General features: G+C 45.4%; 1 protein-coding gene across 1 annotated transcript in view; it reads left to right on the top strand.

Annotated features, from left to right (window-relative positions):
• Positions 1–13339, top strand: part of IHH (Indian hedgehog signaling molecule) — a 195350-nt gene extending 182011 nt beyond the window's left edge. Inside the window, exon 4 of the mRNA XM_089683580.1 lies at positions 11263–13339. Within this exon, the coding sequence (XP_089539706.1) occupies positions 11263–11933 (671 nt within the window). The 3' untranslated portion in view covers positions 11934–13339. The remainder of the gene's footprint in view (positions 1–11262) is intronic.
• Positions 13340–16058: the final 2719 nt, after the last annotated feature.

Here is a 16058-nt window from a genome sequence, read left to right as displayed (position 1 = left end):
TGAGGCAGGGTGCTGTGATGCACCATGTACTCTCCTGGCCCCTTCCACCAGCCATAATCTGCCCGCATTGCCTAGAGAAGCACAGATACCCTATGATGATGTAACTTGTTTTAAAAATATGGTCAATAATGAAAATGTAAGGTTTTTAAGAAAAAAAAAAGTAAGAAAGGCCAAATATAGGCAGATTAAACTTCAGCATTTAGAGTTATTTTAAGGGTTGAAATTCAGTACTGGGAGGAGCTTAAAGGGTAAGTATGATCGGTAAGGACGGGGAGGTCACAGACTTCCAGGGAAATTCACATTTGTCATCGATGGCCAAAGTCTGACTCCCAGATATCTGGTGTCAGGTGTCAGGCAGAATGATAGCTCACCAGTGCATGTAGCCTTTTTCTGTAAATTATATCAATTTTATCAAAAAGAAAAATGTCATTTTTGTACAATTAATATACATGATATGTTTGATGTAAGCTGATTTCACTCAAGGGTCAGTCCTCTGACTAAGGATACTTTCACACTGATCTGTTCCAAATACGCATATGCATTTATGCCGCGTTTTTACCGCGTTTGCAGTACATTTTTTAACCACTTGCCCTCCAGAAGATTTACCCCCCTTCCTGACCAAGCCATTTTTTTGGCGGTACGGCGCTGCGTTATTTTAACTGACAATTGCGCGGTCATGCAACGCTGCACCCAAATGAAGATTACGTCCTTTTTTCCCACAAATGGAGTTTTGTTTCGGTGGTATTTGATCGCCTCTGTGGTTTTTATTTTTTGCGCTATAAACAGAAAAAGACCGACAATTCTGAAAAAATAAATTAAAAATAAATATATTTTGGACTTTTTGCTATTAAACATGTCCAGTGAAAAAGTTTAACTTCTTGGAACCGGCCGAACGCAAATGTGCGGCCTCTCAGCGTCTGGGCCTAGACGCAGAGTGGCCGCACATTTGCGTTCAATTAGAAAAAACCATATGCCCCCTCTGCCAATCCCTCCACTGGCTTCCGATTGCGCAACGGATCAAATTCAACATCCTAACACTGACGTACAAAGCCGTCCACCATACTGCCCCGAACTACATCACTGACCTAATATCCAAGTACCACCCAACACGCACACTCCGCTCCTCACAAGACCTCCTTCTCTCTAGTTCCCTGGTCTCCTCCTCCCATGCCCGCCTCCAGGACTTCTCCAGGGTGTCACCCATCCTCTGGAACTCCCTGCCCCAACCCATCAGATTATCACCTACTCTCCTCTCCTTTAGGCGCACCCTGAAAACCCATCTCTTCAGGGAAGCCTACCCTACCCCCTGCTAACTTGCCGACCTCCTCCACTCTTCCTACCACTCCATCCCCCACAGCTATCTCCTCCTGTGCCACCATCCCCTCCCTCCTAGATTGTAAGCTCCAAGGAGCAGGGCCCTTGATCCCCTCATGTTTTGCATTGTATTGTTATTGTTCTGTCACATGTTCTGTCCCCCTTTGTAATGTACAGCGCTGAGCGAACTATTGGCGCTTTATAAATACTGTATAATAATAATAATATGCGCTGAGAGCGCACGCCCTGCGCACTCCCAGCACACACGTTCGGTACTCACGGAAAGGTCCCGATCTCCTCTTTTGATTGGGACCTATCCCGATCATGTGACCGCCGTGACAGCGAGTCACATGACCCTAAAACCCTGCCCCGCCTCCCAGCTTCTGGAACCCTTAAAGGGCCGTGAGGCGCCGGCGCCAAGGGGTTAAACAATCAAATTTCATCATAAATTTTGGCCAAAATGTATTCTGCTAGATGTCTTTGCTAAAAAATATCCCAATACGTGTAAATTAATGGGTTTACGTGAAAGTTATAGCATCTTCAGATGGCGGTATAGATAATGGGATTTTTAATTTATTTTTTATACTAGTAATGGTGGCGATCAGCGACTTATAGCGGGACTGCGGCGGGCATTCTGACATTGGGGGAATCCTGTATAATAATAACTGACTTGGTGTCACTGACATCCCCAGTGACACCAATACAGTGATCAGTGCTAATAAAAAGCACCAACACTGGACTAATGGCACTGGGCAGGAAGGGGTTAACACAGTGTTTCTCAACCTTTTTTCAGTCAAGGCACCCTTTAAAATTATGGACAGTCCCGAGGCACCCTTTAAAATTATGGACAGTCCCGAGGCACCCTTTAAAATTATGGACAGTCCCGAGGCACCCTTTAAAATTATGGACAGTTCCAAGGCACCCTTTAAAATTATGGACAGTCCTGAGGCACCCTTTAAAATTATGGACAGTCCCGAGGCACCCTTTAAAATTATAGACAGTCCCGAGGCAACCTATTCTAAAATGTGAAGGACACCCAACATTAGAGGTGATTTATTCTTCCAAAGCAAACACACTTTTGCACACTGGTACTGACTAGTATTCCTATGTTTCTCTTCTCCCTCAGTTTTTCTCCATCACTGAGCTAATGTGACTGCAGCACTGATGGAGAGGGGCGGGGGAGGGGCAAACTTGGATGCTGTGCAGGCAGCTGACATCCTCTTTATCAACTGATGATGTCATTGGTTGTCAGGATGCCGGCGGCTAGAAGGTCGTAATGGTGATGAAGACCTGCGGCTTTGTGTAACCCGCTGGCTTGTATACAAGTTTTGGGAAATTTATAGACATTTTGCTAAGGCACCCCTGAAAAAAACCTCAAGGCACCCCAGGGTACCTGGGCACCCTGGTTGAGAAAGGCTGGGTTAACATGTGGGGCGATCAAAGGGTTAACTGTGTGTTTTCTAGGGAGACACGATGCTATGCAGAGCAATACAAAGCAGCATTCTGGTGCTGACAGACCTGTTTACATACAGACCTTTCCGCATTAGTGTTTCTCAGTGATCGCCGGGTGCCGGTGGGGAATCTCCTGCCGGGACCCAGTGATCGACAGCTGTAGCCGCCCCGGAAATATATATACGCGATTTTGCGCAGCCCTGCTGCCCTTTAGCAGTAGTTCTGCTGTAGGGCAGTTGGGAAGCGGTTAATATGTGACTCAAAAAGTGCACCAAAAACGCAATGCAGGTGCGTTTTTGGTGCAATTTTATTACGTGTTTCCATTTATTTCAGTAGGGGAGGTGCGTTTTTGGTGCTTTTTTTTTTTTTTTTTACTGTGCCAAATCTGCACCAAAAATGCAGCAAGCAAGGCACCAGACCTGCGGCGGATCAGTGTGAAAGCAGCCTTATTGCGATGGAAGACCTCTGTGTTCTATCTTCATATACCCCCGTTATATCCCCCAGCAGAGGTATAGGCTGTGCCCGGACACGTGTGCCCCCCATTCTCAGATGTCTCACTGACAGTATCATTGGTATAAAAAAGTGCCCACCACAGCCTACCCCCGCCACACCTGGCACGGCTCCCGCCACCGCCGGATCCGTGCCCAGCTCAATATTTGCAGTATCTCCTTGTTTATGCTCCTAATTTTTATTTGTGGTTTGTGGGATGAGGGCAGCGTCCATTCTCGGGGCGGATGTGTTTGTAAGCACACGGGGCCGATGACAAGATATTTATTCTGTCTTGTCTCTGTCTTCTCTCCATGGCTTCGTCGACAACATTTTTATTTTGAGAATACTGAAAATACGGCTTTTCTTTTTTTTTTGGCCAACATTTTTGGCATCAGGAAAAAAAATAAGCAAAATAAGAAAAGACTAAAATAAAAGGAGAAAACCAACAAAATCTTTCTGGGAAATAAGTGTTAAATAATCACTATTATTGTTGCTTTTTTTATTTTAGATGGGGAAAGCATAAAAATAATAATTGGTGTGAGTGATGGGTGGAAAAGGGGGCAGAAATGGGCAATGAGCAATTAAAGGAAACCTGCAATAAACATTCTGACAATCCATCATATTACCTTCGGTACCAGAATTCGCCCTTGTCGCTGATCTTGCCAGGTCCCAGTGCTGGTACATGAAGGGCTTCCCATTGAGTGTACAGCTAACAATACTGGCTAAATAAAAATTTGGAGAATCCACCATATTACCATTTGTACCTTAATTCGCCATTATCGCTGATCTTGGTACTTTCAAGTATGGAGCTGCATCTGGCAGGCCCATCGTCTCATCCACAAAGGACCTAGGTGGACCACCAGTGATGGTACATGAAGGGCTTCCCATTGAGTGTACAGCTAACAATACTGGCGAAATAAAAATTTTGAGAATCCACCAATTACCATTGGTACCTGAATTTGCCCTTATCGCTGATCTTGGTATGGAGCTGCATCTGGCAGGCCCACTGTCTCATCCACAACTGCCCTAGGTGGACCACTGCCAGGTCCAAGTGATGGTACATGAAGGGCTTCCCATTGAGTGTACAGCTAACAATACTGGCTAAATAAAAATTTCGAGAATCCACCATATTACCACTGGTACCGGAATTCGCCCTTATCGCTGATCTTGGTACTTTCAAGTATGGAGCTGCATCTGGCAGGCCCACTGTCTTATCCACAATGGCCCTAGGTGGACCACTGCCAGGTGCTGGTACATGAAGGGCATCCCATTGATTGTACAGCTAACAATACTAGCTATTGGCTTATATCAGAATAGTGCTTGAAATGAGAATTCCAGGTATGGAAATGTTTACGTTGTTCCAGCTTGGACCAATGTATATATACTTGTAGGGTCCTTCTAGAGCAGGAGCTTCAGACTCAGTTTCATTGTGGGCTGCATTCACATTATGGTTGCCTTCAAAGGGCTGGTCGTATCCCCACCATCAGAAGTCGAGAGTCCATCATCCTCCCTTACATCACAGTGCACCCCATTGCCTTGTTCTGTTGCTGGGATGGAGCTGGAAGGTAGAAAGTGCAGGGTCTGGAGGAGGACTAGAGAAGGTTGCTGGAGTCTGCTGAATGCTGGGACCAAAAGAGGTGAAGATGAGGGGGTGCTGTGACTGAATAGATGCAGGATCTGTAGGAGGAGTTCTGTCATCCTCTCTGCTGCCCACTATGGAGATGTAGGGGCAGAGACGAGCCTCTCTGCGGCTGCACAGAGAGGTGCAGGATCTGGCGGAAGAGTTCTGTTTTCCTCTTTGCTGCCAATTGCAGAGACAAGGTGGGGTGGAGATGCTGCATATGCAGAAGAGGTACAAGGGCCACATTAAATGGCCTGGTGGGCTGGAATTGACCCATAGGCCTTGTGTTTGACATGTGATTTAGAAGCTAGAAATCACTATAGTTGACACCCCTACTCCACTGATCTCCACTAGCTTCCAGGTCCATGCATTGTGAACACAGAAGGTCAGCCGCTTGACATGGAGTCATTCAGAGGATGTTTTGCTTCTTCTCAATTAATACAAAGCAATCTCTGATGAGAGGAGGCAAAGAGGTGGGGTGGTGATGTCACGCTGCCTACTTCATCCAGTCAGAACATGCTTTGCATTCAATGAGACAATGCAAATGTGATCTCTGAATGTACCAAATGGCTGACCTCCTGTGTTCAGATTGCAGCAGGGTAGCCGCTCGGCACGGGACCTGAAAGCTAGTGGAGATCCCTGGGGTAGCGGTGTCTGTTCCCGTGATTTCCATCTTCTAGAGGGATCCTACAGGTATGGTATATGCATAGTTATATTGGTCCAAACTGCTCCACAATGTATCCATACCTAATATTCATCTCTAAAGTATGTGTCACGGAGCAATTAACCACTTCCAGTCCAGACACTTTCCCCCCCTTCCAGTCCGGACACTTTCCCCCCCTTCCAGTCCGGACACTTTCCCCCCCTTCCAGTCCGGACACTTTCACCCCCTTCCTGCCCAGGCCAATGTTCAGCTTTTGGCGGTATTTATTCACCGCTGGGATTTTTATTTTTTTGCTATATAAATGAAAAAGTCCAAAAATTTTGAAAAAAGGTGTTTTTCTTATAATAAATAATCTTTCTTCATAAATCTTGGCCAAAATTTGTTCATTTATCTTTTTAGTAAAAAAAAAAAACCCAAATTAGTGTATAACCAAAAATTATAATTTAAATTTTTTTTTACATTTTTATTTGAATGCAGCATCGGTGGTTGGTTGCACTGGCACGATCTGGGCAGCGGTGGTTGGTTGTACGGGCAGGATTTGAGCATCGGTGGTTGGTTGTACGGGCACGATCTGGGCATCGGTGGTTGGTTGTACAGGCATGATCTGGGCATCGGTGGTTGATTGTACAGGCACGATTTGAGCATTGGTGGTTGGTTGTACAAGTGCGATCAGACTCCGATCCATTATGCTCAATCCGCAGATCCGATCCATCCTGTGAGGATCGTCGGCTTTCTTTACAACTTACCTTTTCTTGGAGCGGGTCCGGTGTCATCCCGTATAGGTTGCATGCCGACGATCCCTGCAGTATCGTCGGCATTTGTAAAGAAAGCCAACGATCCCCGGAGGATGAATCAGATCCATCCTGTGGGGATCGTCGGCTTGCTTTACAACTTACCTTTTTGTGGAGCGGGTCCGGTGTCACCCCATGCGGTCGGTGTCACCCAGTGCGGACCGCACCCCCTGCACCTGGCTCGGGACGCCACTGGGTGTACATATTCTTGACATTTCTTTACATTTTCTTTTGTATAGTTACATTGACCCAGCTTTGACCAATATAGAAGCAGAGAATCGTTGTACTAGATGCTGCTACTACAGTGATTCTTGCTGTCTTCCAGGTCCCATGTTGTCCTTCTGCATAGTTAACACAGGGGGTCACTGGTTTGGCACAGACGCCATTGCCTTTATTTTCCTCCTTTTAATTTAAGGTGCTCTCTGTTTGGACAAGGTGGAGATCGTAAAGTCACCACCCTGCCTCTCTATCTCATCCAATCAGAGAATGCTTTGCATTCATTAAGAATGATTAAACGCGTTCTCTGAATGGCTCCAGTGCCGAGTGAGCATCCTCCTGTGTTCACAATGCAGCAGAGCAGCCACTCGGAACAGGACTCGGAAGACAGAAAGAATGACTGTAGTAGCAGCAGCTACTACAGTGATTCTCTGCTTCCACAAGGACTGACCATGTATGGAATATGTATACTTATACCAACTATACAAAAAAAAAATACGTACCTGGAATTCACCTTTAAAGACCACAAAAGGCTCACAAATGACAGTCTGGACAAGTACCATATCCAGTTATGTGATGCACAGACTTTATTATTATTATTATACAGTATTTATAAAGCGCCAATAGTTCGCTCAGCGCTGTACATTACAAAGGGGGACAGAACATGTGACAGAACAATACCAATACAATACAATACATGAGGGGATCGAGGGCCCTGCTCCTTGGAGCTTACAATCTAGGAGGGAGGGGATGGTGGCACAGGAGGAGATAGCTGTGGGGGATGGAGTGGTAGGAAGAGTGGAGGAGGTCAGCAAGTTAGCAGGGGGTGGGGTAGGCTTCCCTGAAGAGGTGGGTTTTCAGGGTGCGCCTAAAGGAGAGGAGAGTAGGTGATAATCTGATGGGTTTGGGCAGGGAGTTCGAGAGGATGAGTGACATCCTAGAGAAGTCCTGGAGGCGGGCATGGGAGGAGGAGACCAGGGAACTAGAGAGAAGGAGGTCTTGTGAGGAGCGGAGTGTGCGTGTTGGGTGGTACTTGGATATTAGGTCAGTGATGTAGTTCGGGGCAGTATGGTGGACAGCTTTGTACGTCAATGTTAGGATTTTGAATTTGATCCGTTGTGCAATCGGAAGCCAGTGGAGGGATTGGCAGAGGGGGGTGGCGGAGATGGAGCGGTTGGAAAGGTGAATGAGTCTGGCAGCCGTATTCAGAATCGACTGAAGCGGGGATAGCCAGCGGCGAGGCAGGCCAGTGAGGAGGGAGTTGCAGTAGTCGAGTCGTGATATGATGAGGGAGTTGATGAGCTGTTTAGTGGTTTCTGGGGTTAGGAACGTGCGGATTTTGGCGATGTTGCGGAGGTGGAGTCTACATGAGTTTGTTAAAGATTGGACTTGGGGCTGGAAGGATAGGTTGGAGTCCAGAATGACACCAAGTACTCTGGCCTGCGGGGCGGGTTTGATGGTGGCGTTGTTGGGTGTGACGGAGAAGTCAATGGGGGGTGGTGTCCGGGCTGGGGGGAAGACAAGAAACTCGGTTTTGGAGAGGTTCAGTTTAAGGAAGTGGAGCGACATCCAGTCTGATATGTCTGATAACTTTATAAGTAGAATCTAATATATATAGGTGCGCGCTGGCGATATCTGGGGAGCAGCTAGCACACAAGGTGAAGGTAACACTCCCCTACAATAGTATATGTAAGAAAGTGTAATGTTTAACAAAAAAAAAATAATTATATATATATATATATATTGCGGAATGGTAAAGTTCAAAGCATAAAAGTGCAAAAAACATTAGTAAATATGAAAAATCAAACAATATGGTAAAGTGCATCATAAATGTAATGAGCTGAGTGAAACAGTAAAGTGCATCAAGTAAAAGCATGAAAATATCAGTTAAACAGCTCAAAAAGCAAATGCCAAACAATAAAGTGTATCACGGGCAGAATCTAAATACAGTAATGTCCGTGGTGATCCGGTAAGTAAGTGCAGTAGTAAATGATGTTACAATAAACATATAAAATCTGAGATCTATAAATAGGATAAAACTCTACATCGATGTCCGCTGTTAGACGTGCTATTTATATAGTCAAATGTCCATAAATGGAGGCAATTGTCCGTGAAACCATAAGGCGCGGTATCATTAAGGTGCAGAGTGCAAATGTGCTGACGATCACACAAAACAATCCACCGCCTCTCTCGGATGTACACTCACCAGAAGAAAACTGGTAACAGGCAATCAAGCATTAAACATCTGAGAATGGAAGGCCACCAGAGAGTTAAACTGGACCAAATTCATCCTGGGCACTCGGATGAGAAGTCAGCCCTTGTCCTAGAGGGAATAGCTCACCAGAGGAGCCAATAAAGTTGCATATAGTGCAGGGGCAGACTGACCATTTGGAAACTCAGTTACTGCCCGAGGGCCCGGGGTCAGTAGGGGGCCCCATGAGATGCCCCTGGTACCTTTTTCATAGGCTTTTTTGAGTTTGGGCAAGGACACAGGAGCCCCATGATCCCCTATTCCCCGGGGGCCCCATGAGTTGTCAGTCCGCCCCTGATATAGTGTAATATTTATTGGAACATTAAAAAGTATCCACCTGGAGACAGAAATCAAAAGCATAAAAAGTGTACCAAGATGGCCACCACTCCGACCATCGGTATCGGCGGCATGACGTCAGCAAATGGCGGCTCCACACAACGCGTTTTGTGCGCATGCACGTTCTCAGGGGTACGCCTACTGGTATCCCTCAAATGTGTCTCACATGCCCCCCCTCCCAGACACTGCAGCTTAGAGTGGGAAGGTTTCAGTAGAGCTGTCAATCCAGAAGGCAGTGGGCAGGATTAGGTGTGGCTAGGTGATGGTTGACAAACTACAGGCTTATGTATCAATGCTGATAGCCATGCCTCCTGCAAAATTCTTCAATCCCACTGTAGTGCAAGAAAGCTCAGCCTATATGAGAGTGACAACCCTGCTCTGAGCAGTGCAGCATCGTTGCCACCCCATCACAGGAAGCTGCAATGGATATGTTTTACTGGCAGGATCAACAGGTCATTATGGGACTTTGCGATGGACTTATAATTAAGTGCAGCAGCACATATCTTGCATTATTGGGAGGCCATAGATCTACTTTAGTGGGTTCCTTTCTCTGGAATAACTGCGGGATTGCAATTTATTTTTTTTAATGAACTAAAAAGAGACTGGTTTCAACACAACTGTGTCATTCGCTACGTCACCTTGTTACTTACTGCTGAGTGTTTGAATGTCAGTCTGTTAAGATTTTCAACAACTTACCACCATACAATGCATGCAATAAATTTTGTTTTTGTATTACAATTATGAAAGTTGCATAAACCAACGGTCATGCAAAATATGTTTTTTTTTTATTTTTAATGTTGAATTAAAAAAAATATGTTTCAAATTGTCAAATGTTTAAAATAAAGGAGGATAGGAAGCTACTGACTTTCCCTTTGGAGCCGCATTAGACTAAAATAGTAGCTAGGCCAGCCTTTCCCAACCTTTTCAACAAAGAGGAACCCTTGAAATAACTTTCTTACCCCTGGTTCACATATCCGTGTTCCTGTGGGCTGTGTTTTGTGCGGGCACGAGAGCCCATTCATTTGAATGGCCTCCCGCACCCCGGGACACGCAGGGAGGAATTCCCTGCACTTCTTCTGAAAACGCAGCCCGTTTGGGAACCTCGGATCCCAGTACGGTTGTGATATCCAGTGCGGGCGGCGTGCCATTAGAACTAATGGCACCCACCCGCGGGTCCGCATTCTTCTGTGTGGGTGGATTTTTGTGCAGATCCGCAGTGGCACCACCCGCACATATGTGAACCTAGCTCTAGGGAACCCCTGTTGACTATATCTACAATTCATGATACACTAGTGTGATGGTCCACAGGAAGAATGCTCCTTACACTGGTAGTCATTGGGAAGAATTTCCCCCTTACAGATAGCTAAAAAGATCGATGTGATGGTCAGTGGGAAGAATGCTCCTTACACTGGTGGTCATTGCGAAGAATTTCCCCCTTACAGATAGCTAAAAAGATCGATGTGATGGTCAGTGGGAAGAATGCTCCTTACATTGGTGGTCATTGGGAAGAATGCTCCTTACACTGATGGTCATTGGGAAGAATTTCCCCCTTACAGATAGCTAAAAAGATCAATGTGATGGTCAGTGGGAAGAATGCTCCTTACATTGGTGGTCAGTGGGAAGAATTTCCCCCTTACAGATTGCTAAAAAGATCGATGTGATGGTCAGTGGGAAGAATGCTCCTTACACTGGTGGTCATTGGGAAGAATTTCCCCCTTACAGATTACTAAAAAGATCGATGTGATGGTCAGTGGGAAGAATGCTCCTTACACTGGTGGTCATTGGGAAGAATTTCCCCCTTACAGATTACTAAAAAGATCGATGTGATGGTCAGTGGGGAGAATGCTCCTTACACTGGTGGTCATTGGGAAGAATTTCCCCCTTACAGATAGCTATAAAGATCGGCAGTGTCAGTGGGAACCTATCTGAGAAGCAGAAATTGCTCATTGCTCCCGAAACCTCCAGCAACCTCTGGAGGAACCCTGGTTGAGAAACCCTGAGCTAGCCTACAGTAGTATTAAAGACATATATATATTTGATCATATGTAGCTATATTTGTTAACATGTGACTTTTTCATTTTGTCATGCTGGTCCTCCTCTGACAGTCTGTTTGTCTTCCTTTATCCAGAGCATTCTGCCGCAGCAAAGACTGGAGGCTGCTTCCCAGAAACAGCGATGGCCACGTTAGAATCGGGTGGGAAAATTCAAGTTTCGGCACTCCACCCTGGCATGCGAGTCTTGGCCATGGACAGTTACGGGCGCCCTACCTACAGTGACTTTGTGACCTTTTTAGACCGAGATCCTAGAGCGGAGAATTTGTTCCGAGTGATCAAAACTATGGAGCCCCCTCGAACACTTTCTTTAACCTCAACTCATCTCATCTTCGTGGCGGACAATTTTTCCACACCAGCCGCTGACTACAAAGCGGTGTTTGCCAGACATGTAAGACCTGGCCAATACATTTTAGTATCTGGAGCATCTGGTCACCTTGTGCCAGCTAAAGTAACCTCACTGAGTATGCGAAGAGAAAAAGGGATCTATGCTCCACTCACTCAGCATGGGACAATATTGGTGGATGATGTGATAGTTTCTTGTTTTGCCCTGGTACAAAAACAGAAACTGGCACAGTTAGCTTTTTGGCCTTTACGGGTACTGTACAATCTGGGGGTGATGGCAGGAAGTGAGGCATCCCAGCAGGTGGGCTTTCACTGGTATAGCCAATTCCTTTACCAGCTAGGTCAAATGATCCTGAATGAGAATGAGTTTTATCCAATGAATATTCTGCAGCTGGAAAGCTGAAGAGCACAGACGATATTTGAAGGAATGTATAAGGATGGAGTAATGATCTGGCTTTGCGTAGAACGTTGACCAACAATGGGTATATAAAACATATTATAAAGCTGGGTCACTCTATCGATCACAACACTGATTCCAGAAATTCTCTACTTTATATGTATTCTTGCATCATAAATTTGGTGTGTATTTTTTCTTTCCGACTTGGCCTAGTTGACCAAACATACGGAAGATCTCAAAAATGGCTAGGCAAATCTGCACTTAAACCAGCTTGTGGTGCGTATCTTGAGTTGTAGAAAGAACTCAGTCGATCCAACGGTACCATAACAGTATCTGCACGAATAACCGTCGAACAGAACCAAAACTTAAGTGAACAGGCCTTTTCCGGTTAAGCCGTAGACATCTGGACATCTATTTGGCCTTCCGTTATTCAATGTTCAAACAGCTGCTTAGCAGAGTGCAGTAGCCAGATCATAGCGCAGTTAATAGCTACCAGACATATGTGGTCTACTTGTAGAACCTCGAATGAACTGAGAGGTCTGGTTTGCTTGTGTTTAAATTTCCAAGGTACTAACCAAAGGAGGAACTGTAATCCAAATGTTTACCCACAGCGGGATCTTCCAGCGGAAAGGAGATGAAACCAAGACCTTACACCTAAACTAAGACTTTTGATACCTACATAAAGTCCGATTCTCTAAGACTAGCACGTTTATGAACTAATGAGAAGAGATGAAGGCCAAAGAAAGTCACGTTTACCCCCAAGTAAATAACAAACCTGTTATATAATATATATATAGACTTAGGTTTTGGTACAACGATACAGATTAACTCCGCGACTCAATGCCAGGGTAGTGCACTCAATAAAGTGTAAGAAAACAATCAATCAAATCAACGAATTAATCCAATGAGACACAACTGATCTATACCAAAGACCAGAAAGCAATGGGAGGATTGGATTGCTTAGTATGTTGTTGCTCACCCATCCCAGCCTACGTCAAGTCAATTGATCAGGGTGCCAAACAGCTCGAATATTGCACTTGTACAATTGTGAGTGACTTCTGAAGCTGTAAGTAAAACTGAGGAGAGTTAAGAGCATGGCATCACCCCCCCCCCCTCCCAGCAGAAAATCAACTGCAACCCCCTCTTTTAGCCATATTTATTTTATTATATAACTGTGTATTATAGGTGTATAAATGTTTCCTGTTTATATATAAATATATAAGACAAAGCTAGTAATATTATATTTCTGCCAGTACTTACTGAAGGGAAAGGATGTTTTGAAAGGTATAAATGACTAGTGGTATGGTGCAGACTCGGTTTGTGGTGGGTGCGGGCCCTGAGTGCCCCTTGGGCAGAGGTCGGGTTAAGCACATTTCAGCTCAGGTCTTCCAATAAAATTCATTCTGACTTAACTCCATTGTGGGTCTCATTTATTATTCTGGAAGTTCTCATTAAAGTTTTTTTTTTAAATAAATGTAAAGAAAAACAGAGCACGACACGACAACGCAAAGTGGTGTCATCTAGGACAGCTTTTCTCAACGTTTTAGAACACAGCGGAACCTCTAAATAACATCCTAGTCTCGGGGAACCCTTGTAATAATTACTGTATCTACAGCTCAGGGTACATTAGTGTGAAGGTCACTGGGAAGGGTGCTGCTTACTTTTGTGGTCATTGGGAAAAAGATCCCTCTTTAAGATAGCTAAAATGATCATTGGTGCCAATGGGAACTCATCTGAGAGGCAGGCATTGTTCAATGCTCAAGGAACCCCCAACAACTTCTAAAGGAACCCAGATTGAGAAAGACTTGTCTAGATCAGTGATCAGTGCTCTCCAAACTACAGCTCAGGGTACGTTAGTGTGAAGGTCACTGGGAAGGGTGCTCCTTACTTTTGTGGTCATTGGGAAAAGGATCCCTCTTTAAGATAGCTAAAATGATCATTGGTGCCAATGGGAACTCATCTGAGAGGCAGACATTGTTCAATGCTCAAGGAACCCCCAACAACTTCTGAAGGAACCCAGATTGAGAAAGACTTGTCTAGATCAGTGATCAGTGCTCAGTGCTAGATCAGTGCTCTCCAAACTACAGCTCAGGGTACGTTAGTGTGAAGGTCACTGGGAAGGGTGCTCCTTACTTTTGTGGTCATTGGGAAAAGGATCCCTCTTTAAGATAGCTAAAATGATCATTGGTGCCAATGGGAACTCATCTGAGAGGCAGACATTGTTCAATGCTCAAGGAACCCCCAACAACTTCTAAAGGAACCCAGATTGAGAAAGACTTGTCTAGATCAGGTATCAGTGCTCAGTGCTAGATCAGTGCTCTCCAAACTACAGCTCAGGGTACGTTAGTGTGAAGGTCACTAAAAAGGATGCTCCTTACTTTTGTGGTCATTGGGAAAAAGATCCCTCTTTAAGATAGCTAAAATGATCATTGGTGCCAATGGGAACTCATCTGAGAGGCAGGCATTGTTCGATGCTCAAGGAACCCCCAACAACTTCTGAAGGAACCCAGATTGAGAAAGACTTGTCTAGATCAGTGATCAGTGCTCAGTGCTAGATCAGTGCTCTCCAAACTAAAGCTCAGGGTACGTTAGTGTGAAGGTCACTGGGAAGGATGCTCCTTACTTTTGTGGTCATTGGGAAAAAGATCCCTCTTTAAGATAGCTAAAATGATCATTGGTGCCAGTAGGAACTCATCTGAGAGGCAGGCATTGTTCAATGTTCAAGGAACTCCCAGCAAACTTCTGAAGGAACCCAGATTGACAAAGACTTATCTAGAGCAGTGCTCTCCAAAGTGCAGCCCAGGGGCTAGATGTGGCCTTTTGCTTGTCTTTATCCTGCCCTTGGGGCACTGACACCAACAATGGGTCACTCTTCCTCCTTCTGACACCAACAATGCGGCACTGTTTTCACCAAAACCAATGAAAGGGCACTGTTCTTCCCACTTACACTAGCCATGTGGCACTATTCCTCCCACTGACACCAATAGTGGGGCACTCCTCTTCCTGCTGGCACCAACGATGGGGCACTATTCTTTCTACTCACACCAAAGATGGGGCATTATTCCTCGTACTGACACCAACAGCGGGGCACTATTCCTCCCTCTGACACCAAAGATGAGACTTTATTTCTATCATAGACATCAATAATGAGGCACTATTCCTCCCACTGACACCATCAATGGGGAATTATTCCTCCCACTGACACCAATGATTTGACATTATTCCTCCCACTGAAAGCAATGATGGGGCACTATTCCTCCTACTGATACCAATGATGGGACACTATTCCTCCCACTACCAATTATTGGGCACTATTCCTCCTACTGACATTCATGAAGGGGCACTATTCCTCCTAATAACACCAATAATGTGGCAGTATTCCTTCCACTGACACTTATTATGGGACACTGTTCCTCCGACTACCATTTATAGGGAACTATTCCTCCCACTGACACAAATGATGGGGCACTATTCCTCCTAGTGACACCAATGATGTGGTGTTATTCCTCCTAATGACACCAATGATGGGGCACTACTCCCCCCACTGAGACGAATGATGGGACACTATTCCTCCCACTGACACGAATGATGGGACACTATTCCTCCCACTGACACCAATGATGGGGCACTTCCTCCCACTGACACCAATGATGGGGCACCATTCCTTCCACTGACACTAATGATGGGACACTGTTCTTCCTAATGGCATCAATGATGGGGCACTATTCCTCCTAATGACACCAATGATGGGGCACTATTCCTCCCACTGACACCAACAATGGGGCACTATTCCTCCCACTGACACCAATGATGGGGCACTATTCCTCCCACTGATACCAATGATGGGGCACTATTCCTCCCACTGATACCAATGATAGGGCACTATTCCTCCCACTGATACCAATGATGGGGCACTATTCCTCCCACTGATACCAATGATGGGGCACTATTCCTGTCACTGACACCAATGATGGGGCACTATTCCTGCCACTGATACCAATGATGGGGCACTATTCCTCCCACTGATACTAATGATGGGGCACTATTCCTCCCACTGACACCAATGATGGGGCACTATTCCTCCCACTGATACCAATGATGGGGCACTATTCCTCCCACTGACACCAATGA

Source organism: Staurois parvus, unplaced genomic scaffold, assembly GCF_062004578.1.
Source record: "Staurois parvus isolate SC_StPar_1 unplaced genomic scaffold, SC_StPar_1.0 ptg000315l, whole genome shotgun sequence".
NCBI lineage: Eukaryota > Metazoa > Chordata > Amphibia > Anura > Ranidae > Staurois > Staurois parvus.
Note: the sequence above shows the minus strand (reverse complement) of the source record. Positions and strands in the feature narration are given on the sequence as shown.